This window comes from Belonocnema kinseyi, chromosome 6, assembly GCF_010883055.1.
Source record: "Belonocnema kinseyi isolate 2016_QV_RU_SX_M_011 chromosome 6, B_treatae_v1, whole genome shotgun sequence".
NCBI lineage: Eukaryota > Metazoa > Arthropoda > Insecta > Hymenoptera > Cynipidae > Belonocnema > Belonocnema kinseyi.
Window position 1 is genome coordinate 13,035,964 of NC_046662.1, and position 27,741 is coordinate 13,063,704.

The 27,741-nt window shown below is 25.0% G+C and overlaps 1 protein-coding gene across 1 annotated transcript in view; it reads left to right on the forward strand.

Annotated features, from left to right (window-relative positions):
• Positions 1 to 7,297: 7,297 nt before the first annotated feature.
• Positions 7,298 to 27,741, forward strand: part of LOC117175268 (NPC intracellular cholesterol transporter 1) — a 91,937-nt gene continuing 71,493 nt past the window's right edge. Inside the window, exons 1-2 of the mRNA XM_033364976.1 lie at positions 7,298 to 7,598; positions 18,518 to 18,875. Of these exons, the coding sequence (XP_033220867.1) occupies positions 7,497 to 7,598; positions 18,518 to 18,875 (460 nt within the window). The 5' untranslated portion in view covers positions 7,298 to 7,496. The remainder of the gene's footprint in view (positions 7,599 to 18,517; positions 18,876 to 27,741) is intronic.

Genomic DNA, 27,741 nt, shown 5'->3' on the forward strand with positions numbered 1-27,741 from the left:
TACTTCCTTACTTAATTTATTTGCAAAAATCTTGACTGCGCATGTGCAACATCAAGAAGTGGATCTTGCATATGATTGGCTGACAATTCGAAAAATCGAATGCTGCTTATTTTGAATTTGTTTCATTTGTTTATCACGTGACATTAATTTTCTGCAGTTTCCAAATAAAAAATCGAACTTTAAAATTTCTTTTGAAATTCAAAAGTCTTCAATCAATTATAAAATAAGTCTGTGTACCCCAGAATTTAAGGTTTCGAGTAAATCATTTAAGAATGTAAGAAAAAATTAAGTTTAGATTAGATCGGAAATGGTATAAATCTGTATCTATTCTTATCGTGTAAATTCTTTTCTTATCCAAAGTCGTATTGAGAAATGATGTATGAGAAATCCGAGAATCTGAAAAATGAAATTCATGGTTTGATTGATAAGTTGAATCCGAGTTTTGCCGAATTTTCACGAAATAAGGCGGAAATATCCGAACAAATGTGTGGTTTCATAGAAAAAATGATGTTTTTTTCCTTTAAAAATACTATTACCTATTTATCTTTGTTATAATGAACACTTAAAAAATGTGTAACAAATAAAAAATTATCCTAGTGGGTACAAAATTTGGCGACATCTTTACGACATCGTTATGACATCTTTACGACATCGTTATGACATCGTTACGACATCTTTACGACATCCTATGTCCATGTCGTTTTGGTGTCTTTGCGATATCGTAAAGACACCTTAACGACATGGACAAAGGATGTTGTAAAGTTGTCGTAAAGATGTCGTAGCGATGTCGTAAAGACGTCGCAAAGCTTTGTGCCCACTAGGATTATCGTTTAAAACATTTATTATAAGTAGTGTATAAATTCGTTACTTTCTGCAAATATAACAGGAAGGCAATATCACTCAGAGAAGTGAGTCCCACTATAGTATTTTATAATGTCAAACTGTCAATTGTTGACGTGAAACTAGTGAAAACTGTGTTTTTTGTGGACAATTAATTTAACATTTATAAAAGTAAGTTATTTTCTGTTAAACGACTTCTTCCTAGGTCTGACTATGAAATGGTGTCGCATGCATTAGACGCGATTATGCAGAAGTGCGTGCTTCCCCACTTAAAGTGTTGACGTGCGGTGTTTTTGTGAAAATAGTGATGTGCTTTTGGAATCAGCTGTTAACGAAAGGTTTACTCAAGCACATTTATTTTAATGCGTAAGAACAAACTTTCTTCTTCATTTCCGTTAAATATTTACTTTACCTAAATCCTAAATCCAGGATTCACTGTATTTTTAATAAAGTTGGAACAATTCACTTAATCACAAGAAATTCTGTAAATCATACGTTCTTAAATTACACATGGCATTTTGTAAAATCGTATAATTTTAAATTTGTTAAATAAAGTTTATTCTTGAATCTCTATTGGAACCAGAAACCATTTTTTTACATTGTGAAAAGAATATAACATGTACTGACTTTTTCTTTTCTGTCAGGTATGAAATTGGTGCAAACCTAAAACTCGGTACTATTCATTGTGAATGCGTGAGTTTCAAAAAACGCGCCAAATAGCCTACCATAAGCGCGCCGATCTTGCCCGAGGAACAAATTTTCCCGGACTCGGCGTGCTTTTGATCCGCTCGTATAAGTTTGGTGTGTTTGTAATATACATGGGGCATTCCACACATTATTTGCCACCAAAATTAGTTTTCAGGTAAAATATTATTTTTCTTGTTTAATATTAAATATTATTAAATATTAAACAAAGACATGAAATTTCATACGAAAGATAAAATGTGGAAAGTTTCCTCAACTTTCGAATAAAGTATACTAAAATCCACTGTAATTATTTATTTAATAATATAAATCAAATATTTATTAACAAATAGATTTTTTCGATTTGTGCCTGTTTTTTTCTTATATTTTTTATTTTAAAGAGTTGACTAAATGTTTTTCTAAATTAATAAAATAAAATAAAAAAAGTTTTTCTAAGTATTTTTGAGTGTTACACAAGAAAAAAATATTTTACGTGAAAAAAAAATGTTGGGGGAAAATATTGTGTGGAATGTCCCGTACATATTCTCGACCCAACTTGGCTCTGATCCAAAAAGTAAGATTAAAAAGTCCTAAATAAACCATGACACACAAAATAAGATTCTCAAAATCTCCAGAAAGAAAAGCAAAATTTAAACAAACATAAGTTGACAAAAATGCAACTTTTTACTTTACATTTTTTTAAATACAGACGATTCTATATATTTTTTCATTAGAAATAAGCATTCGTCTCTCTGCTGGGCAGAACCAGTTTTTGCAAAAAAGATGAAATTCCAGGAAGGAATTTCACGTTCTTCTCTTTCCAAATAACCGAAAAAGAATCTGAAACATTTATGGGCAATTATTTTAATTTTGAAAGATTTTAAGCAATTTTAGAAATAATTTAAATCTGTTTAGATTATTCGCGAAAATTCATCTGATTCTTTTTGTATTAAAAATTAATTTGTTAGGATGAAGAGTTAAATTTTCGAGTTTATTATTAATTTATATTTTTCATCTAAAATTCGCAGGGTTATTGAAATATTTTATTTTTTATTATTTGATTAATATTTTCTTAAAATGTTGAATATGAATGACCTTTTATAACCGTTTAATTTAACACAATAATAAAGAACAAAAAATATAATCGAAATCAATTCTCAGGAAAACTGCCAAGTGAATTTAACCTTGATTTTATATTTGTCAAAAGAGTGTGATGATCTATCAAGAATCTAAAGAATTAAAAATAAAAAATTTCAGGAAAGAAAATGATAAAGAATCTTTAAAAAAACGAAGAAAAAAAAGAAGAGGACATTTTTTTCATTTCTTAAGATTCCTGAGAAAATGTTGAGGGATTTTTTATTCAACAAAATTATTTTGAAGAGAAAGTTAAAAAAGGTTTCAAAATATTCACAAAATTTGGAAAATGAATTGCGAAAGATTTTAAAGCAAATTTTTTCAATTTTATACATTTATTTTTAATTCCGGTATGTTTAAAGGATATTTATAAGTAAAAATAATTCAAAGCTTCAATCCCTTGAATAGGTTTTAACTTAAAAAAATGTTGATTTTTTAATAATTCGAAGAAGAAGTTTAGAAGTCTTTAAGAATTTTGAAAGGTTTTAAAGGAATAAAAAAGTTTCTTTAAGATTTATGGGAAAATTTGTTATGATTCTTTTTTTTTTGAAAAATTATCATTTGGAGAGAATATTTAAAAAGAATTCCAAAACTGTCAAAAAAGAGACTGGAAGATTTTAAGGCAGTTTTTTTTTAATTTCCCCGAATTAAAAAATGTAGGCAAAATTCAAATCATTAAAAAAAATATATTTGAAAGTTTTGAAGGCTTTGGAATTTTGTTGTTGTTAAAAAATTAATTTTAAGAGAATATTTTTTTCAAAAATTATAAAAGAATTTTATAATAATTGTCCAAAAAGAATTGGGAATATTTTAAAACACTTTTTTTTATTTTGCAGGATTTCAACAAAATTTTAGGAAAAAAATTCAAATTATTTTAAAAGATATCTACAAAATTATAATTTAGAAATTTAGATGTTTTAAAGATAAAATAGTTAAAAACTTAAAAATATTTCCAAAAATTTATAAAATTTTTTTTTATTTCTTCTAAAATTCTATAAGTACTATAACTAGTCTTATTTTTCGTAATATTTTTGTTAAATTATTATTTTTCTGAGATCTCAGAACCTGAGTTTAATTCGTATTTAAGTTTATAAAATTGTTGAGAAATATAATTATTTTAATTTTTTAATTATTTTGAAAAATTTATTATTTTATTAATATTCTTTTTAAATATTAAAAAATAAACGGCCTTTTATGAATATAAAATTAACAGAAGAATAAAAAACAGAAAATAAAATTGAACCTCAAATTCCAATATAGATGATCCACTAAACCGGTTTTTCACTCAAAATAATAAAAATGAATAAGGGCACGTACAATTCTCAGGAACTCTGCCCAATTAAATCCAATCCTTAACTTATATTTCTAAAAAAGTGTGTGATCAACCTTCGCCGAAATATTATTTCCTATTTGGGGGAAATATGGGGAAATCCTTTTGATAAGGATTAGATCTTAATATCTAATTCTTTTATAAAGATATTTATACAAAATCTGAAGAATTTTAGACAAAATCTAAAGAATCTAAAGAGAAAAGGGGATTATAAAGATAAAAGAAGATAAGAGAAGAAAAAAAAGAAAAAGAAAGAAGCTAGGGAAAATTATGAAGAATATTGATGAAAAATATCGAGAATGTCCATAAAGTATATTTTGATAAAGATTGTGCATGCTTACAAAATTTTAGAAAAAATTCAATTAAGTTTAAGAGTACTTAAAAGTGTTATAAAGTTTCAAAAACATTTAAAGACTTAAAAATATGAAATGAAAATTGTATACAAAATATATATTTTAAGAAATTAAAAAAAGAACCTTTTTAAGAAAACAAATGATTATTTTTTAATTTCTTAAGATTCCTGAGAAAATTTTACCTGATTTTTTATTGAACAAAAATTAATTTTTATAGAAAACTGAAAAGGATGTTAAAACATGTTAAAAAATTTTGAAAACGAATTTTATAAGGCTTGAAAGCTTTAAAAGTATTCAAAAATAATTTTAAATTTGAAAATATTTAAAAAATGTAAGATTTTGAAGATTAAAAAAAAGAATTACTGATATTTCAAAACATTTCGAAAGATTTCAAAATTATTCAAAAAAGAAGCTGGAAAATTTCAATATAATTTTTTTATTTTTGCAGAAATTAAAAATGATCTTAGAGAAACTCAAATCATTTTAAAAGATAGGAATATTATATGTTTGTATTTTTTGTTTTGTCTTTTTCTCACCTCTCAGAAACTAATACTAAAGAGTACACAATTTTAGAAAAAAATTCGAATACATTTAAGAAAAATTTAGAAGTTTGAAAAAGATTAAAAAATTATTTAAAACACAAAAAGATTTAAAAACAAAAAACGAAATGTAGATCTTGAGATATTTCGAAGAAAGACTTTTAAGAAAAAAAAGAATCAATACAAATTTCTGAACATTTCTCAGAAAACTTATAATGATTTTTCATTTCGAAAAAGGAATTTAAAGAGAAAATTGAAGAAGATTTCAAAACATTTGAAGAGTTCTAAAATTGTTAAAAAAATAATCTGGAAGATTTTCAGGAATATATATTTTTTTAATTCCTGAATTTCATATCATTTTAGGAAAAATTCGAACCATTTTAAAAGATTTAAGTTTTCAACAAATTTCCAATATGATTAAAATTGTTGAAAAATGTAAAACAAAATGTAAATTTTTGAAGATTTCCAAATTATATTTTGAACTTTTTAAAGAGTTTTAAAAGGGTTTAAAATAAAAGATGTCGTAAAATTTCTGAAAGAATTTAAATAATTTTTTATTTGGAAAAATTAATTCGAATCATTGTAAAATTTATTATACTATTTTTAATTTCAAAAGTAATTCAAAATATGAAAATATTTAAAAAAATTTTTAAAAAACATCAATTTGAAGAAAAAATTGAAAAATATTTCCTGACGTGATTTCTGAGATTTCGAAAAAGAATAAGTTTAAAGAAAAAAATTGAAATTTTGTAAGCTAACCAAATTTTATGAAAAAATGAAGTAATTTTCAGATATATTTAGGAGTTTTGTAAAGATTAACAAATAACTGAATTCTTGTAACGATTTCAACCAATTTAAAATTAAATGTTGGATTTGGAAGAGTTCAACAAAAATTTTAGAAGCTTTTGAAGGATTTTGAGAGATTTTTAGAGATGAACAACATTTGCTTATGATTTCTTTAATTTTTAATTCAATCTTAAAAATGTTATCTGAATTAAAAAAAAATGGTAGGAAGAATTCGAATCATTTTTCAAGATATTTAAGCTTTAAAATATCCAAACAAAATTTAGATTTTTGAAGGCCTTGAAATAAAATTGTGAAGCTTTTTAAGGATTTTGAAGGGTTTGAAGAAAATGCAAAAATTTAAGATTCCAAGATAAAATTGAAATGTGTTTTTGTTCAAAAATTAATTTGAAGAGAACATTTTACAAAATTTCAAAAGATTTCCACAAATTTCAAAAAATGTAGATTTTTCGAATTTTTCGAAAAAACAGTTTAAATGTTTTTTGTAAGGATTCAAACATTTTTTAAGAAGATAAATAAAATTTCTAAGATTCCAAGGGAAATTTGAAATGGGTTTTCGTTGAAAAATCAATTTCAAGATAATATTTAAAAACATTTCAAAAGATTTCCAAAATTGTCAATAAAGAATATGGAAGATTTTAAAAGTTTTGAAAAAATTTGAGAATTAAATTAAATCTTAAAATGTCTCAAACGAAATGTAGATTTGAAAAGGTTTGAACAAAATAAACAAAAATTTTGGAATTCTAAGGAAAAATTGAAATGAGTTATTTCGCAGGATTTTATAAAAAATGTAGAAAAAATTCGTAACATTTTAAAAGATATTTAAAAGATCTAAAAAGATTCCACAAATACTTCATGATCTGAGGAAATTAAACCCGGGATAATTTCTAATGATTTTTCATGTCGAAAAATAAATTTTAAGTGAATATTTTCAAATATATTTAAAAAAATTTTCAAACCTATTCACAGTAAATATACTTATTTATTTGAAATATTTATAATCCATTAAATTTTTGAAGATATTTAAAAGAATCTGGAAGTTTTTAAGGCAATTTAAAAACATATTTGAACATTTTCAAGAGAATAAAAAAATGTTCTTAAGATTCCCTAAACAAAAATTAACAATTTTCATTTTGAAAAATGAATTTAAAGATAATATTTTAAAATATTTGATTTATTAAAAATGCACATAAAATATTCTCTTAAAATATTAATGGTCTTTCAGAAAAATAAAAAACAAAAAATACAACCGGCCCTAAAATTCCAATAGAAACTAAACCGGTTTGTCATCGAAAATAATAAAAATGAATAAGGGCACCTATAATACTCAGAAAACCCACAAATTGAATTTAACCTTGATTTTATATTTCTAAAAAAAAGTGCGATTAACCTTCGCCTAAATTTTGTTTACGAACCGGAGAAAATCCTTTCTATACAGATTAAAGATTGTTTAGTTTAGTGTTTACAAATGTATTTTCGTTTCCGAAATCAAGGGAAGGGGTAAAGGAAGCCCCACTAATATACGTCCCTGCGTGCGTCACGCCACTTACTGGCCAATCCAAATCCACGTTCTCTTGTGCGCACAATTGGTGTAAACCAGTGGCCAGTGCATCAGTATAAATTCTCTTCGAGTCAGAGTGAGGTCTACGCGGACCGAAAAGTCACAACATTCGTGAAATGTTCGCGTAAAAGTGGAGAATTTAATAGAAACCGTGGATTCGACCTCTACAAGATTTCGGGAGGTGTCAAGCAAACTGGCGTTTTCCTAGCAAAGTCGGATAACAAATTTGGATTGTGGAGTGGAAATTAACGATGGTCGCATTCGCGTTTCGTCGGACTGTTTTGACGAACATGGCGATGACGCGTTTAAATGTCGTTTGCTCCTTTCTGGCCCTGTTGGGATTTTTAACAACGGTGAGTTTATAAAAAATCTCGATAAATTCGAAAATAGAATAATATTGTAGGTTAAATTCCACCACGCCCAGTGCAAGTGGCGATTCCTGTAAATTTTGTTCGTGTGACGTCAGACGGTGGGAAAAGAATGTCTGGAAGGTCTATCGACAAGAGCCGGGTTATTAAATCTAATTGATGCCCTTGTCGGGCCTTCTTCGGGGAATTAAGATTTTTATTCATCGCGTGTCTCCAATTGTCAAGGATTGCAATTGAGATAATGACGCACTAAATAGCAGGAAATTAATTGTAAACAGACTTGATACGGCCATCGTCCTTTTATCGAGTAATTTTTTGTTTGGAGAAGGAGAAACGTCAAAAAATTTGGGGAAAATATTCGTTATTTGAGTTATTTGGACGAGTTTTATTTTTATGAAAATGGAAATACCGATGCTAGTGGTCACGCGGTTTGTTTATAAAAAGATTAAATATCTTTAAATGGAGTTATGATTCAGTTTAGGTGATCCGTCATTAGTATTAGTCATTTTCATTCCTATGACATTCCTTCGACAGGTGGCCAGATCGATTGTTTGAATTTTTATCACATGTCAGTTCCGATATTGCCATTTTAAAAAGATTGGTTCAAAAAGTTATAAATATAATTGTTAAAAAAACGGAACTAATCTGTTACCATACGCGTTGTTTACATGGTTTTGACATTTAAGAATGGTAGTATTCAAGTAGATATTGGATTTTCACTTTGCTGCTAAAAAATTCTGGAAATAAGTAAATCGATAAAATGTGGCAGAGGTGTTATTTAAATTACTTTAAATAAATTCAAATTTACTTGCGTTACTTATTTTATTAATTATGTTTTAAATTAAAATACAGTAAAACCCCAATTCTTTTTTCCCCTTTATTTAAGAAAGTTCCTTTCTTTTATAGTTTTTCCGCTTAAATGCGAACTATTTTGGATTAAATACAATTACTTTTGTTTGAAAAGTTCACTGCTTCATTTTTGGTATAGAATTAATATCTTTTGGATTAAAAATTCATCTTTTTCGGTAGAAAATTATTTTTGTGTGTTTGAAATTTTATCTTTATAGTTTTAAAATAAAAAGCGACTTGTTTATTGTAAATTCAACTGTATTATAAAAAAAATCGTCTTTTCGGCTTAAAATTGAACTTTTTTCTTGAAATTCCAACTGTTTTTGGTTCAATTTGAATCTTTTTTGTTTGAAAATTCAATTATTTCGTTAAAAAAGAACCTTTTTTGCTAGAAACGTATTTTTTTTTAATATTGATTTTTCTTGGTTGAAGATTAACTTTTTTGTTGAAAATTCAACTGCATTATTAAAAAATCGACTTTTCGGCTTAAAATTGATCTTTTTTCTCGAAAATCCAACTGTTTTTGTTTCAAGTCTTTTGATGAAAAATCAATTTTATTGTTAAAAATGCATCTTTTTCAGCAGAAAAATATTTTTTTGTTGAATTTTTTTTCTTGCTTTAAAATTAACTTTTGTTTTGAAAAAGTAACTTGTTTGTTGGAAATTCAACTGTTTTGTAAAAAAAATCGTCTTTTTGGCTTAAAAATGGAACTTTTTTCTTGAAATCCCAACTGTTTTTGGTTCAATTTGAATCATTTTCGTTTGAAAATTTAAGTCTTTTGATGAAAAATCAATTGCATTGTTGAAAATACGTCTTTTTCGGTAGAAAAATATTTTGTTGTTGAATTTTTTCTTTCTTGGTTTAAAATTAACTTTTTTTTTTTAAGTAACTTGTTTGTTGGAAATTCAAGTGTTTTATAAAAAATTTTTCCCTTTGTCTGGAAAATTAAAATGTTTTCTTCAAATTGCAACTATTTTTCGTTCAAGTTGAATCTTTTTTGTTTGAAAATTCAATTATTTCGTTAAAAATTAACCCTTTTTGCTAGAAACGTATTTATTTTAATATTGATTTTTCTTGGTTGAAGATTAACTTTTTTGTTGAAAATTCAACTGTCTTATTAAAACATCGACTTTTCGGCTTAAAATTGAACTTTTTTCTCTAAAATCTAACTGTTTTTGTTTCAATTTTAATCATTTTCGTTTGAAAATTCAAGTCTCTTGATGAAAAATCAACTGTATTGTTTAAAATGTATCTTTTTCAGTAGAAAATTATTTTTTGTTTGAAATTTCACATTTCTTGGTTTAAAATAAAATCTTTTGTTTTAAGTGACTTTATAATTGTAAATTCAACTGTATTATAAAAGATTCATCTTTTCGGCTTAAAATTAAACTTTTTTCTTGAAATTCCAACTATTTTTATTAAAATTTCAAGTCTTTCGTGTTGAAAATTGATTTTACTTGGTTGAAAATGATATTTTTTGTTAAAACACCGAAAATTACTTTTTGGTGTAAAATTCCACTATTTAGTTTTAAATTAATTTTTTTGATTGAAAATTCGTATTTTTGGTTTAAAATTCAATTGTTTTGTTAAAAATTCGTCTTTTCGGCTAAAAATTGAACTTATTTCTTGAAATTACAACTGCTAGAAAAGTACTTTTTTTTGTTTGAAAATTCAATTTGGCTTATAAAAAATTAGTTTTATCTTTGGCATGAAAATTAAACGGTTTTGTTCAACATGAAACTGCTTCGTTGAATAACCTTTTTGGTTCAAACTTGAACTTTTTCGGTTTAAAATTCGACTATTTGGTTGAAAATTCGTATTTTCGGTTTGAAATTCAGTTGTTTTGTACAAGAATTCGCCTTCTTGGCTTGAAATTTGAACAATATTTAGGTTAAATGTTTCATTTTTGTTGTTTGAAATGCATCTTTTTCTGTAAAAAATAATTTTTTGTTTGAAATTTTATCTTTCTTGGTTTAAAATAATTTTTTTTAAAGCGACTTTTTTGTTGTAAATTCAACTGCATTATAAAAGATTCGTCTTTTCGGCTTAAAATTGAACTTTTTTCTTGAAATTCCAACTGCTTTTGTTGAAAATTCCAGTATTTCATTAAAAATGAACCTTTTTTGCTAGAAAAGTATATATATTTTTTTTTAATTGATTTTTCTTGTTTGAAAATGATCTTTTGTTCGCCTTTTTGGCTTGAAATTTGAGCAATTTAGGTTGAATGTTTAATTTTCTGTTGTTTAAAATTCATATTTTCTGGTAGAAAATGAGATTTTTCTTGTTGAAAATTAATTTTTTTTCTCGAAAATTCAAAAACTACTTGGTTGAGAGTTAAACTACTTTGTTAAAAATTTTTAAAAATGCGAGATATTTCGACTTAAAGTCTTAGGAATTTAAAGTGTTTTAAATTGAATGCAATATGGTATCTTCATTATTTTAATTTAATACATGTTCTCAATATTTTCATGAAAAATCACCCAACAACATAAAATTATTTTTTTTTATAATTTGCCTAACTTGAACAGAAAAAAAAGGTTTTGTATTGTTCTGTAACAATTTTATTTTCAAAAAATTTTGATTTTTACCCTTGTAATGAATATTGCAGACTTTATCTACAACTATCCTTTTACACTGATTGTGGCTTATAACTTGAGAATGAATCTTTATTATAAATCAAGCGTATAATGTATTCAAATTTAGATAACAAGTACTGAGACAGTATATTCCGTACCGTATGCGTATAGTCTCGTCTTTCAAAATATAAATGCCTTACAATTTGCAGGGTGGTCGACGACCATCCTGAAAATAATTTTTGTGTCGAGAATTTTATAAATTTATGGAAAAAAAGTCTGTCTAAGTTTGATTTCAACCGTTTTTTAAATAAATATTTGAATTTTTATCTTTCTCAATTATGATAGCATTCAGTTTACAATGTGCAATTCAAAAATCTTTAATTTAAAAAGTTTCCATTTTAATTTTCAAGCGTGCGTTTTAATTTAGATAATTTTAAAATGCAGTTTTAAAGGCTTAAACAATTAAAAATTAGAAGTGTTTGAAATCGAAGATTTTGGATAAAAAAACCTTTTTAGAAGGTCAATTGTGAATATGAATTATAATGACTTTTAAAATTGAACTGTACATTAAGGATTAAAAAGGGAATAATCATTGATTTTGCAAGATGATTCGAAATCAGTTCAAAATTTAAGAGTTTCCAGATTTTAGCGTTTAAGATTAAACTTTTTCAATTGAAAAGTTTTCGTAGCTAAACAAATGTAAACGACCGATTAAGACTTTATAAACTAGTTACAATTTTTAAATGACTTCAAAACAAAATATTCATAATTAAAGACTTTTATTCAATTAAAAATGTTTTTAGTCTAAATTTTGAAATTTTTAATTAAGAAAAATAATATTTGCTTAATATTTAGAAATAAATATTTTATTGTTCATTTAAAATCAGTAATTATACATCAAATATTCAAAACTAAACCAAAACTAAAACTTGAGCGTTATAATTTAATTTTTGCATTCAAAAAAAATTTGCAAGTAAAAGATGTATAATAAATATTGAATCAGTATTATTATTCTTAGAAAAAGTCGAGTAATTTGAAGAGATATTTAGAAGGTGTGAAAAGATTAAAAATTTGAAATGATTTTAAAGTTAGGCTATTCGTATCGAAATTCCGGTGCAAAAATTTGGAAGATTTTTAAGAATTGTGAAAGGCGTCAAGTGGATAAAAACTTTTTTTCATTATTTCTAGAAAAATTAAAAATTACATTTTATTTTGAAAAATTAATTTCAAGGTAACATTTAAAAAGACTTCCATCATTCTTAAAAATGAATGTGAAAGATTTTAAGGAAATCTGTTTAATTTTGCAGGATTAAAAAAAAATTAGGAAGAATTGGAGTCATTTTTAAATATATTTAAAAGTCTCGAAAAATTGTCAGAAATATTTTTAAATTTATAAAAGTGTCTAATAACATGTAGATGTTTCAAGATTTTGAAATAAAGTTTTAAAGCCTTAGAAGGATTTTTAAACTATTCAAAATAAAAATAATTTAAATTCTGATTTAAGAAGTGTTCAGTCCATTTTGAATACCTTTGGTTTCAAATTGAAATTATTTGATTGAAAATACAATTTCTAGGTAAAAATTTATTTACTTTCTTAAGATTTTTTTTACAATGAATCTTGACGGAATTTTACAAAAAAAGTTATCCAGTTTCGAGGGAATAGATATGTATTGCGTAAGTTGAGGAAGTGATAGCAAAAACTCGTTTTTGACCACAACTTTCTTAACTCATTTTTGTCCGACGATTTTTTTAATCCGGTTTCTAATTGGCTAGGATTTCAATAAAGCCTGTAAATTTTCAGTTTAAATAAACAACAAAATCGGCCTTGGGGCCCGTCAATTTTAATTAGTCTTAACATTTTATTATAAGTTTGACAGAAAATCTTATATGATTTGAAAATTTTTTATATTCATTTTTTTGGTTGAAAGTTCATTATTTTAGTTAAAACCTAATTTTTCTGATAATTTAACTATTTTGATTTAAAAAAAAAATGGTTGAAAATGAATTTTTAACTGAAAATTTAACTACGTTTGGTTGAACATTTATTTTAAATTGAAAATTTCTGTATTTTGCTAAAACTGGTTTGTTGAAAATTTCACTATTTTGTTGAAAATTCATTTATTTTGTAGAAAATTAGTCTGTTTGGTAAAAGAAATGCAACTACTTTGTTAAAAATGATTTTATGGTTGTGGAAGATTCATTATTTTAGTTCAAAATTAATTATTTGATTAACAATTTAATTGTTTCGTTGAATCCCATACTATTTGATTAAAAATGTATCTTCTTTATTTGAAAATTTAACTATTAGGTTAAAATTCCTTTAAAAATGCATCGTTTTTAGTACAAAATTAATCTTTTTGGTTGACAATTTATTTCTTTGACTGGAAATTATTTTAAAAATTGTGTTACAATTTTTTTAAAGATTTATTCTTTTAATTAACAATTAATTTCTTTGCTTAAAAATTTAACCATATTGTTGAAAATTCGTTTTTTAATGATAATACATTTTTTAACTGAAAATGTAACTAATGCATGTTTGGTTAAATATTTATCTCCTTTACTTGTAAATTCATTTTTTTGGTTGAGTATTTCTGTATTTTGTTGAAAATAAATCTTTTTTGGTAGAAAATTCATTTCTTTAGTTGAAAATTTAACCATTAGGTTAAAATTCCTTCAAAATGCATCGTTTTTGGTACAAAATTAATTTGTTTGGTTGACAATTTATTTCTGTGACTGGAAATTATTTAAAAAAATTATTTTTAAATTGTTGAAAATGTGTCTTCTTTATACAAAATTCATCTTTTGCATTAAAAATTGAACTATCGAGTTAAAAATTCAATTTTTTGGTCGAAGATTAATTATTTCAGTTAAAAATTCAACTATTTTGTTGAAAAATTATTTTGTTGTAAATTTTTCACTGAAAATACAGCTATTCCATTTCTGTTACAAAATTAATCTTTTTAGTTGAGAATTCCCTTCTTGTATTTTTTGGAGTTGAAAATTCAACTTTTCTGGTAGAAAATGCATATTTTGTATTATGAATTCAATTTTTTACGGTCAAAAATTCTTCTTTCTGGTTTACAATTTTATTTTGGTTGAGGATTCTAGTATTTTGTTGAAAATTCGTATTTTTTGGTTTCATTCAATTGTTTTTTATTGAAATAATGATTGCAAATTTAACTATTCTATTTCTGTCAAATTTTTTTTATAGACATTTAATCTTCTTGGTTGAAAATTCATCTATTTTGTTCAAAATTTGTCCTTTTTATAAAAAATTCATCTTTGGCATTAAAAATTCAACTATCCAGTTAAAAATTCAATTTTTTGGCCGCAGATTCATTATTTTAGTTAAAAATTAATTTATTTGATTACAAATTCAACTATTTTGTTGAAAATATATTTTTTGTTTGTAAATTATTCACGAAAAATACAGCTATTTCATTTTTGTTACAAAATTAATCTTTTTTAGTTGAAAATTTTGTTTTGGTTGAGCATTCTAGTATTTTATTGAAAATTCGTATTTTTTGGTTTCATTCAATTGTTTTTTTTTATTGAAAATTAAAATATTACTTTCCATGACAAATACAAATTTTAATTAGGCGAAATATTTCTAGTTTTGGTTAATGAATAAAATTTAAAATTAAAAAATCATTAGACCCGTTTGCGGGTAAATATTGGTTTACCTAACAATTACGTTTATATGTTTAGTAACTAGCTACATCTAAAAATAAGGCTTTTAGCATAAACGTGGCTCAAGACATTAGTAGATAACAGGCTTATATTTGATAAAATTATTATTTCTGGGTGAACTTTTTTGCGTTCTGTGAATGATTTTTATTCTTGCTTTCGAACGGATTTAGAAAAGACCTCGCACAAAATGTACGAAGATGGCTTTTCTGGTCAAATTTGTTGAAAATTCGAGTTTATGATGCTTCACGTGATGTTTATCAAATGTCCTAATGTGCCTAAAGATACTTAGCTAAAGACCTTTTCTACACATTTTATACGAGGTCATTTCAAACTCATTTGTGTCTTTTTGAAAGCACTGAAGTCATTAATAATTTAGAAAGTAAAAATGTTTTCTATCGTATTCTATCTGTAAAAGGTTGAATATAGAACCGTTTATCTTGAAACGTTTTCAGTGCAGTCGGTAAATTGTGTATACTTATTAATAATGTAATTTATGTGAATTCATATAACATTGTAGTTCATTTTTTAAACAAGTAGGTGAATTTTTAACAAAAAAAAGAAAAGATGAAATTTCTACTGAAACAGATGAATTAAAAAAAAAAATAGTTGCATTTTCAATCAAGAATGATTTCAGTTAACTTTTCGACAAAAAGTTAATTTTGTACTAAAAATAATTGAATTTTCAACTAAATAGTACATTTCTTATCTTAAGTGGTTGACCTTTTACCTACAAAATTGAATTATTAATTAAAAAAGGCCAATTTTCAACGAAATACTTCAACTTTTAACTAAAGAGGTGAATTTTTAAGTCGGTATATTGATGAGTTTTCAATTGAAATATTATTTTAAAAAAAAACTTTAACTAAAAACAGTCCAAATTTTCGATTAAAAATATTTATTTTCGATCAAAAAAGGTAAACTCCTAATAATATACATAATTCTTTAAACAAGTAGTCGAGTTTTTTTTTACAATGTATGTGATATTAGTCCTAATTTAATTTGATTATTTTTTATACCTTTTATTTTTACTTTTCTAAAATAAAAATTACCTAAACAATTGAATTTTCAAACTTAAAAAGCTCAATTTGTACTAAAAATGGCATAGCAAAATGTTTATTGAGAAGTTTTTGTTTAGAATTTATCAAGAATTAATGTTCAATGCAAAAAAAATTGCTTACAAAACACTTCAATTTTGTACTAAATAGTTTGATTTAATACAAAAATTGTTGAACTTTAAAGTCAAAAAGACGAATTTTCTTTTCTAAAACATTTGAATTTTTATCTCGAGAATATGCATTTCCAACAAAAAATTTAATTTACATCAAATCAGGTAAATTTTCAATTAAATAGTTAAATTTTTAGTTTAAAAATAAATTTTAACAACGTGAAAGGAATTTTCAATTAAAATTGTGATTTTTTACCAAAAAAATGAACTTTTTAGAAAAAAAATCCAATTTTAACAAAGGAGTTGTTTTGCTACCTAAAAAGTTGGATTTTCAACCAAATTGTCAAATTTTCTACCAACTTGATTAATTTTCAAACAAAAATTACGAAATTTCTAAACAAAAAGTTGAATTTCGAAACCGTAACCGAATCAGATCTAACCAGAAAGTTTCATTTTTACAAACAAAACAAAAGTTAAATTTCTCCGGACAGTGATACATTTTCAGAGTTTATTTTGGTTGAAAAGTCGTTCTTTTTCTTTGAAAATTTGTCTTTTTGGGTTGAAAATTCATCTTATTTTGTAGAAATTTGCATCTTTCTTGGTTAAAAGTCCCAACTGTTTGGTTGAAAATTAGTCTGTTTTGGTTGATGATTCCACTATTATGTCGGAAATTTATTTTATTTGGTTGTAAATTTAGTTTTTAACTGATAAATAAAAAAAGAGATTTAATGAATACATTTAGGACAAATTCAGTGATCTATTTTTGGTTAAAAGTCCATTTCTTTGGTTGAATATTCATTTTTTGTTTGGTTGAAAATTTATGTTTTTGTCGCAAGTTTGACTTTTTTTTGATCAAATTTACCTTTTGGGTTGAAAATTTAACTATTTAATTAAAAACTAATTTTATTCGGTTGAAAATAATTTTCTAATTGATAAGGAAAGAAGAAGATTTAATACATATATTTAGGGCAAATCCACTGGTCTATTTTTAGTTTAAAGTCCATTTTTTGGTTAAATATTGGTTTTTTTGTTGTTCAAAATTTATATTCTTCCTAAAAAATTCACCTTTTGGGTTAAAAATTTAACTATTCATTGAAATTTTCTTATATTTGCTTAAAAATATTTTATTAGTAAATTTTATTTATCTATTTTTTGTTGAAAACTCAACTGCTAGCGCAGAAAATTCGTATTTTTTGGTTTAGAAATTGAACTAATTTGATGAGAATTCATATTTTTTGTTGGAGATATCAATTATTATACTTTTCTTTGATTTTTTTGGGTCAAAGATTCATTAATCGTTGAAAATTAATAGTTTTAACTGAAAATTTAATTTTTCCATTTTTTATTCAAAACGTATATTGTTGATCTCGTAGTTGTAAAGTTGTTTTTGTACCTAAAAGAAAAATGTAGAAAGGTCACGGAAAATGAAAAATTGATCAGTAAAACTCAGGGAATATCGAATATTGTCAAACTTCAAATAATTTAATAAAATCAATTTAAAGAAAATTGTAATTTTCCTCTGAACAACGCGACTTCGTATTTTATTTAACTAATTACTTGTATTTCGTAACGATGTTGGGATGAAACTTTTTTTGCTTTCTCCAGACATTAAATAAAAATAATTTTGTGAAATAAAATCTGAGAACCGAGCATTTAGACGAAAATTAGAATTTTTAAATTTAGTAAATTTCTTAAAATGTCAGTCTTACGTTAGGGATATGACGTGCTTGAATTCCAAAAAGCTGGATTATTTTAATGTATTTAAGTAATTTAACCCTCAGACGGTTCATTCCCTTCTGGCCCCTATTGAAGGTACACTGGTGCGAATCTGGCTTTTGCATTTTCAACGTCGAATATTAAAAAGAAGATTAAGACTAGAAAAATGTTCAGCAATGTTTTCCACATGGTCATTTGTTATAAATAAAGCGGCGTTTTTGAAAAATCACTTTCTTGGAAAAAAATTTGCCATTTCTTCGCATTTTATTCGAATTAATTCAACTTTGTGGGATTTTGCAGTTAAAGGAACAAATAAAAAAATGAAAAAAATATTGTTTATGCCGAGAATTTGAATCTAGTATTTTTCGCAGTAAGACAAATTTGGGGTATTTTGAAATGCATGATTTACAGTTATGAAGGAAGGGAAATTAAAGTAATGCAACAATTACATGAAAATCTTTTTATTTAGAATTTTGATGGAAAAAAATCACATTTTTGCAAAATTTATTGAAAATTATCATGAAAAATCGATAAATGTACATAAACATATTTACATTCAACAAACGAACGAAACTCCTTTACTTGAGAACAATATTTAGAAATCCCAGATCGCAACACTTTACCACACGTAAAAGGTACACAGGTGCTGATTCGCACTAATTAGATTTTCTCGTCATTCTATCTCGGAGAGATCAAAGAAACTGGAACAAACCCGACTTGGGCCTATAACTTTGGGACTCAGTCTATGATCAAATGCTACCAACGTTTCAAAAACGACGGTGCGAATTCGCACTAGTGTACCGTTTGAGGGTTAAATTTCTATTAATTAAAAATTATTATTTATATTCATGCCAATCATATCCATTTGTTAAAAATGGTATGTCATAAGATTGATGGTTTGATTTTAGGTGGGAGCACAAGACAATAATCACTGCATCTGGTACGGACAATGTTACCAGGACAGTATTCACATGAAAAATTGCCCCTATACGGGGCCTGCGAAGCCCCTTGACATGGATGGACAGAAACTTTTGCAAAAGCACTGTCCGCACATGATGAAAGATTCTTACGAAGGGTTAACAAACACATGCTGCGACACGAAGCAATTACAGACTCTAGATACCAATATTAATTTAGCAGCCAATTTTCTCAAGAGGTGTCCCAGCTGCCTCGACAATTTAGTGAAACACTTTTGTGAATTTACCTGTAGCCCGCACCAAGCTACATTCATCAAAGTTACAGACGTCAAACATGATAGCGAAACAAGTAAGTGATGATTAATCTGTTCGCAGATACATACAAATTTACTCTTTATAGGGTGTCTACATGATCGCGAATTTTTTCAGGCTCCAAAACAAAACCGGAAAATGAAAGTGATTTTTTTGCCGGGAATTTTACATATTTTATTAAACAAAAACTATCGAAACACTTGAAAGATCACTAATTGCGTTATCATACGATATAATGCAATTTCAGGGTGGCCGCTGTATTTCAGTTTACAATGCGTAATTCGAAAATCTTTTACTTTGAAAATTCTTCATTTTACAGTTTTATTTTGAAGCGTATATTTTTAATTTAAAGAATTTTAATGTGCAGTCTATAAATAATTTATAAAATGTATCTGTACTTTAATTATTAAAAGGTGAACAATAATTGTTTGACAAAACGATTCTTAATCCGTCAAAGTTTAAGAATTTCCATTAAAACTTTATAAACTATTTTCAACTTAAAAATAATCTTTAACCCACTTCATTTGAATTTTAGAATTAAGAAAACGAATAATTATTTAATATTTAGCAATATTTGACTTTTAATTCAAGACGAGTAAATTGAAGCTAAAAATTTAAAAGTAAACCATTTGAAACTTAATTTGTTTGACATAGAAAGCTTTGGATTGTTCAAATTTCTAAAAGCTTTTAAATTTTTAACGATACAATTTTTATTGTTCTATTTAAAAAATGTTTCATTTTTAAGCGAAATTGTTAAATATATACGTATAAATAATAATTGCACACTTGTTATTTGTCAAACAAATTTGAGTAATTTTAAGAGTTATTTAAAAGTTTTGAATATATTCAAAATTAATTAAAAGTTTAAATGAAATGAATTTTTCCTGCAATTTTTAGAAAATTCTGCAAATTAAAAAAAAAGAATCCATAAAATCTTCTAGGGTCGTTTTTAAAAATTTTGGAAATCTATTAAAATCTTTTAAAATATTCTGTTAAAATAGTTTTTCAAAGTGAAAAATCATTTTCATTTTTCCTATAGAAAATATGATGTTTTAAAGTAATTTGTGGTTATTTGCACCGAAATGTCGGTACAAGGAGCTGATTTTTTTCGGTACACATACTGCGTGTAAATTATTTAAAATCATTTCAAGTTCTAAATTTATTTAAAAAAATTTTTTAACTTCTAAATATATCTGCAAATTGGTCTAATTTTGTCTGCGAATAATAAGTGTTCAATTGTTATTTATAAATCCAAATTTTAAGGAAATTTTTTATAATTCGCAGGTGTTTCTAAAAGTTGTAGGGCAAATTCAATTATTTTAAAAGTTATTTAGCATTTATAAAATATTTTTAACTTCGAAAAAATTTCAAACAACTGCTACATTTCTCAAGATTTTAAAATGAAATTTTAAAGCTTTTGAAGGATGCTCAAACTATTTAAAATAAAAATAATTTAAATTTTAATTCAAGAACTTTTAAGTTGAAAACAATTTTAACTTTCAAGTTTTTAATGTTTCTAGTCAACAATAACTTAATAATATAATTTTGAAAATTTTTAAAGTTTATTTATTTTGTTGAAAATTAGTCTTTTTTGGGTAAAAAATTCAACTACTGGGTTCAAAATTATTTTATTTTTTGGTTGAAGATTCATTTTTTTAGATAAAAATTAATATTTTGCTTAACAATTTAATTATTTTGTCGAAAATTCGGTTCTTTTTATTAAAAATTATATTTTTGTCTGTAAATTTAAATATACTATGTTTGGTTTAACATTTATCTTCTTCAGTTGAAAATTCAGCTATTTCGTTGAAAATTTAACTGCTTTGTTGAAAATCCCTCTATTTTGTGTAAAATTGGTCTTTTCGATACAAAATTGAACTAATGGGTTAAAACTTTTTTGTTGTTAAGGATTCTTTCTTTTAGTTAAAAATTAAATTCTTTGCTTAAAAATTTAAATATTTTGTTGAAAATTCATTTTTTATCGTTGAAAATTAAGGTTTTTGTTGTTGAAAAAATATTTTTTTAACTAAAAATTTAGCTATTTCACGTCTGTATTTTGTTGAAACTTTGACTTTTGTGGTAGATTATTAATCTTCTTGGTGACTCAGTCAGATTTTGTAAATCTTCTTTCAAATATAATTTTTTGAACTAAAGATACAAATTCTCGACGAAAAATATTAACATAATCCAAAATTGTTATAAAAGATTATAAATCTTGTTCAAATTGCAATTATTTGTGTTTGAAAATCCATTCTTTTTTTAGTTTGAAAGTATTTAAAAATCGGCGAATTTCCGACGAAAAACTGTAACACAATATGAAAATTTTTAAGCGTGTACATTTTTTTATTTATAACAAAAATCATTAACCTAATGATTTTTTGTTTAAAAATAAAAATTTCAGGTGCACCACAGGAACTAAAGTTGTTCAAAAATGGTAAATATTTTCTGAAACATAATAATTTGTTATTAAAAATAACAATCATTTTCGACGAAAAACACTAACGTAATGTACTAAAAAAATTTTTAGAATTGTAAATCTTTTTTGAAATGGTCAAAAATTATAAACCTTTGAAATCTTCATTACAACAATAAGAAAACGTTGGGTGCGAATTCGCACCAGTGTACCATTTGAGGGTTAAAAATGACAATACCCGGAGAAAAAACTAACGCAACCTAACAACTCCAGAATTTTTAAATCATCTTCGAAACGTTCTGATTTTATACAAAATTCTTTTTAATCAAAACTAATTTTCAGCAAAAAGCACTAACATATAATATTTACAATAATTAATTAGATAATTTTAAAGTTTTAATTTAACCACGGATGTGTATTAAAAAGCATACATTTTTCTCATTTTGCATGTTTTCTATGATTTTTCTTATTAAAAGGGATTATTGATTTATTTTATTATCAAAATTCCAAATTTAAGATAGAAAACTTCATGTACATTACAAGACAATCGTGGTTTCAACAAAAATGCTTGCGACATTTTCGAGATATCGTTACACCAGTTTTTTTTTTTAGATTTGAGCAATGGATAATAGATGTTCCATCATACTTACCAACTACGAATACCATCCAAACTTAATTTATCTTAATTACCTAATGATTACAATATTTGTTATCAGGAAAGTTGAGTTTCTGGAAAAATATACTAGACATTTAAAACATATAAATCGGAAACCTAAAAAAAATTTTAGTTACATTTTGCACTTATATTATTCGAGAGGATAATTCTGTTCGGTAATTGTGTTTCAATAATTTACTGACATCCTTTTGAGCCATTCACTTATAGTCTGTTTTTAATGCTTAATGTCTTATGTGAGATTTAAAAAAGGAGGAGCATAAGTCCTTTTATAGATCATTTGTTTATTCTTAACAAAAAGAGCAGATCTTTTATTGTGCTGGGTTACATGATATCTATAGTAAAAGTCAGAGTTCTCTCTAGTATCACACCCAAGGTATTTCACACTATTTGACCAGTTGGTATGTGTGCCGCCTACTTTGATATTTTTATCTGCTGTTGGTCTTCCTTTAGTCAATATGTTAGCTACAATTTTGCCACTATTTGTTTCCATTTCTTAAGATGTTTAAAGATTTTGTCTAATGCTTTCTGTAATCTTTGAACTATTATATCAATTCTATTCGAAGGTGTAAAAATCTCGGTGTCATTAGCACATATACTAATATTTATATATGTTTCGATTTGAGTGTATCATTTATATATGTTATATACAATACTGATCATAATACTGAGCATTGAGGCACCACAACCATTACTCGTTTATTAGGTGAATTAAGTAAGCTAGGAATTTATGCTGATTAACTTTATAGATTGAGTCAGTGCACTAGGATCAAATGCTTTTTAAAAATCAAGTAAGATAAGTCCAATCTGTCTTTTTGCATTGAATTTCTCTGTTATATAATTTAATATTCCAGCAAGTTGATCAGTTTTACTATAAGAAAATTGCGAAAACCACATTGTTCATATATTAATATATTATTTCCTGTTAGTAATTTGAGGTAGTGGACTTATCGGTCTAGACTTGCACACAAAGATATGATTTTTTCCGGACTTTGGAATTTCCAAGTGGTTAGAAATAGACTCAAACGTTGAGTTTATAATAATGATGAGCATCACAATAGTCTTCGAAATAATTTTTTTAATTAAGGTTCCTGTTGCATTGTCACATCCAGGTTATATCAGTGGTCGAATATAAATTATTTTCTAGCTCACGCATATTCAGGAATTAAATTGTTTCATATACAAATTTAAAATTTCCAAATGTAATCATTTATTTAAAAAAAAAGTGTTTTCTACTTTAAAAGATAACTCTTTAACTAAATACTGGAATTTTCAACAAAATAATTGAATTTCCAACAAATAAAGATTTTTTACTCAAAAAATAACTAAAAGTTTATCTAAATTATTGAACCTTCAAACCAGAAGACAAATTTGCTTGATAAAAATTCAATTTTCAAACAAAAAATATGACTGTTGAACAAAGAATTAATTTTACACGAAACTGATGCATTCTTACGAGAAAAAAAAGGAAATTTGAAACAAAAAATTTTTTTACAAAAAAAAACACGCGAAGTTTTAACTAAAAAATATCAAGAAGTATTTTCCACTAAACAGTTAAATTTTCAACCAGGCATAAGCCTTCAATTAAAAAAAATTCACAATGTAGTTTAACTTTGAACCAAGTATTTGAATTTTCAATTAAAAAAGATTAATTTATAACAAGATAATTAAATGTTTAACCAACGAGATAACATTTCAACTTAAAATATAAATCTTTAACAAAAAAAAAGTGATTTCTTAACAAAGCGATTCATACAAATGTTTTAAACCAATTAGTTGAATTATCAAGCAAAGAAGAACGATTTTTAACCAAAAAGTTGCATTTTCATAAAAAAAATGAAATTTCTTCTGTAATAGGTGAAGTTTTAAATCAAAAAGATAAATTTTCAAAAAAATAGTTGAATATTCTGTTGAAAAAGATTTTAATCGAGTTTTTACGATTAAATTATGAATTTTTTAACAAGAAATAATTTTGTACCAAAAAAATTTGAATATTCAATTCAATAAGACGATTTTTTTTATCCAAAAAGGATGACTTTTTAACAAAATTGTTGAATTCTCTAGCAAATAGTTGCATTTTTATCAAAAAATAATAAATTTATCTTCTAAAGAATTTTTTATTACAAAAAAAAGTTGAGTTTTCATCCAAAAAAGAAAAAAAAATAAGTTTCTACGAAAAAAATTGAATTTTCAATCCAAAAAGACAAATTTTTTCAACCAAAAAGGATGAATTTTTAACAAAATAGTTCAATTCTCTACCAAATAATTGCATTTTTATCCAAAAAAGATCAATTTTGTACTATAACAGATGAATTTGTAATAAAAAAAAAAAAAAACAATTTTTTTTATAAGTGAAACTTTCATCCACAAAATATTTCAGTTCATTTTTCAAAGCCAAAGTATAAATTGTAAAGAAAAAGTAAATTTTCGACGAAATAGTTAAGTTTTCAAAAAAATAGTATAATAGCTTAATTTCTAACCAAACAGTTGCATTATTAATCAAAAAAAGATTTAATTTCTGCTAAAACAGGTAAAATTTAAAATAAAAGAGTCAAAAGAGTTGAACTTTCAACAGAAAAGTTAACGATAAAATGCAATTTTCTACTGATTGATATAAATTCTGAGATTCTCATAAATTCTCAGAGAATTTATTTCTCGGTTCACAGAAAAAACAGAAGATAAACTTTACATCGATTTTCGGCGAAAGATTCTCTGCAACAAAAATTAACTTCACAGGATAAACTTTACAGAAATATCGGTTAAACTTTTTTTTGTTTTTCCATGACAAGCACATGTTTTTTGAAAGACGCAAAGTTGGCTAAATCAAACTTTATCGCTCGTAAAAATTTCCTGCAACAAGTTTTATTCTTAGTTTTTTCTGTGTTATATTCTCGGTGATATTCTCATTCTCTTTACCGTTCTCAAAGTAATATAACCGGCTTAGAACTCTAATCTCATCAGCATTGATTTGCGTATTTTTAATATACTAATTGACTGTAGCAGACACTTTCTTAGTGTTTTGTGTATCACCTAAATTATAATATTGTGGTTGCAATGCATGATATTTTTTTTGCAAGAGCTTCTATCCTTGTCAATTTTATATATAAATCAGCCCAATGCATCGCCCCCACTTTTCTGTTTTCTTATGATCCGGACGGGAATTGTCGGTCAAACTAATCCAACAGATGGCGCCACCAACAGTAGGTCTGCCTTTTTGATTGAATTGCATTAAGAAATAGCAAAAATAATTAAAAACTTGATGCTGTTTGCAAATAAACAAAAAATATATATATGAAAAAATAAGAGTAACTATTACTAATTGTTTAAAAAAAAAACGAAAGTCATACAAATATGTAGTTTAATACGAATAAAATTTAATTTTAAGATACATTTTGAAACCAGTTCGAACTTTATATTTCTACGATTTATTTTGCTGATATTATTGATTTTATTATTTGTTCTAGTTAAAAAAAAATAGTTATTGTTAAAATTATTAACTTAGCTAATGAGAAAATTATTTAAAACATATACAGGATCAGAAGAATTAATAAAAAATATATCACTTATATCCAATATAAATATAATAATAATAAAAATATGTAAGACTACAACTTGAGTTGCAAAGTAAAGAATCTTCGTACCTTTAAAATCTTAACAATTTCAAGTTTTGAAGGAAATATTTTTAAACAGTAATATTAATTTGAATTAAAATGTTTTGAGGGAATAATTTGGTAAAAAGTCATTGACAAGACTGATAAATGAGAAAATGGATATAATATTATTCATTATAATGTATATATTTAATTAAATTGAACCGAACGTCATATATACATTTATGCAGTGCAATAATTTATTTATTGCTTAATCTTGAAATCTTTTTTCTCGCTGCATACAACCCCTAATAATTTTATTTAAAAATTTAAATTTAAAGGAGATTTTGAATTAAATTGTTAATTATATTATTGCAAACCTCATTTCTAAAATAAAGAGACTATAAGCTATTAAACTCTAAATAAACTTACTGTACTCATGACGCACAATTGGAGGAAATACAGTTTTGTCAGTCAAAAATGTTCAGAGGGTTCAATTTTTTGCGATTTTGAATTTTTTGTTTTAAATTAAAGATTATTAAATTCTATAGATCTTGATTTTTACGAACTTTTGTCTCCTCTATTTCTTTATTGATAATTTTTCCACTCAAAGCATGGAAAAACTAAGTTTTTTTGTATAACAATTTTTTACGCTTTAATAACTGATCAGGAAAACTTTATATTGTCTTAAATAAATGTTTAGAAATTCATAGAATACAAATAATGTGCTTATTAATCCATTTATTTGTTATAAACCAATTTTATGGATAAATTGACCAATAATCTTATTATCGGTAAAAAAAATGCTTGGCTAAAAATACTTCACATTAATGTAGGAATGACATTTAATAACAAAAGTACTTTAAAAGTTTATAATAACCACTGTGATAAACAATTTTTGTGGCAAAATATTAGAATTTGAGATTTTTCAAATTATAATTTTCTTCAATGGCCAGAACGACTTCAGGTAATCCTTAAAATAATAAATATTTAATCATATTTGATCAAATATAACAATTTAAATTTTTGTAAACAAATTAGATAAAGAAGTTTAAAACTGTTGGACGAATGACTGCTAGTCACAAAAATATTTCAGAAATTAACAATAACCATTGCTATAAATAGTTCCTGTGACTAAATATTCAAAGGTAAGGTTTTATCGAAATTTGTATTTTCTTTAATTGTTATAATGGCTCCGGATATATTCCTAAAAAAATGTATCTTTCATAACATTTAGTAGAATATAACATCTTACATGTTTAAAAACAATTTCTAAATGTTAGCAGTTTCACTTGGAAAAAGTCGGGTTTTCAATCTTAATAGATTGAAAATGAATCATAACACTGCATGCTAAGATTCACTCAATACAAAATCTTTTGACAATAACCCACCGACTTGGCCATCAAAGAAAATGTAAATTTGATATAACCTTAAGTTTAAATATTTTGTCACAAGAATTGTTAATAACAGTGGTTATTGTTAACTTTTCTAATATGTTGGTGACTAGCAGTCATTCGTCCAATAACTTACAACATTTCCAGCGCAAACAAAAAATGTCCATGCCAAAGGGCCAAAATTTCCAATCTGTTTATCTAATTTGTTTAAAAAAATTTAAATTGTTATATTTTATCTAATATTATTAAATATTTATTATTTTAAGGAATACCTGAAGTTGTTCTGGCCAATGAAGGAAATTATAATGTCAAAAATGAATATATACATTATATTAAATAATATTAAATACATTTTCTCATTTATCAGACTTGTCACTTTTTACCAAATAATTCCCTCCAAACATTTTAATTAAAATTATCATTACTTTTTAAAAATATTTCCTTCAAAACTCGAAATTATTAAGATTTTAAAGGTACAAAGATTCTTCACTTTGCAACTGAAGTTGTAGTCTTACATATTTTAATTATTATTATATTTATATTGGATATGAGTGAAATATTTTTAATTACTTCTTCTAATTATGTATATGTTTTTAATCATCTTCTCATTGAGGAATTAAATATTGTTAATTTTTTCATTAGATCCGTTAATAATTTTAACAATAAATAATTTCTTAAACTGGAACAAATAATCAAATCAATAATATCAGTCAAATAAATCATTGAAATATGAAGTCCGAACTGCTTTCAAAATGTATTTTAAAATTAAATTTTATTCATATTAAACTACAGATTTTTATGACTTTTTCTATTTTTAAATAATTAGTAATAGT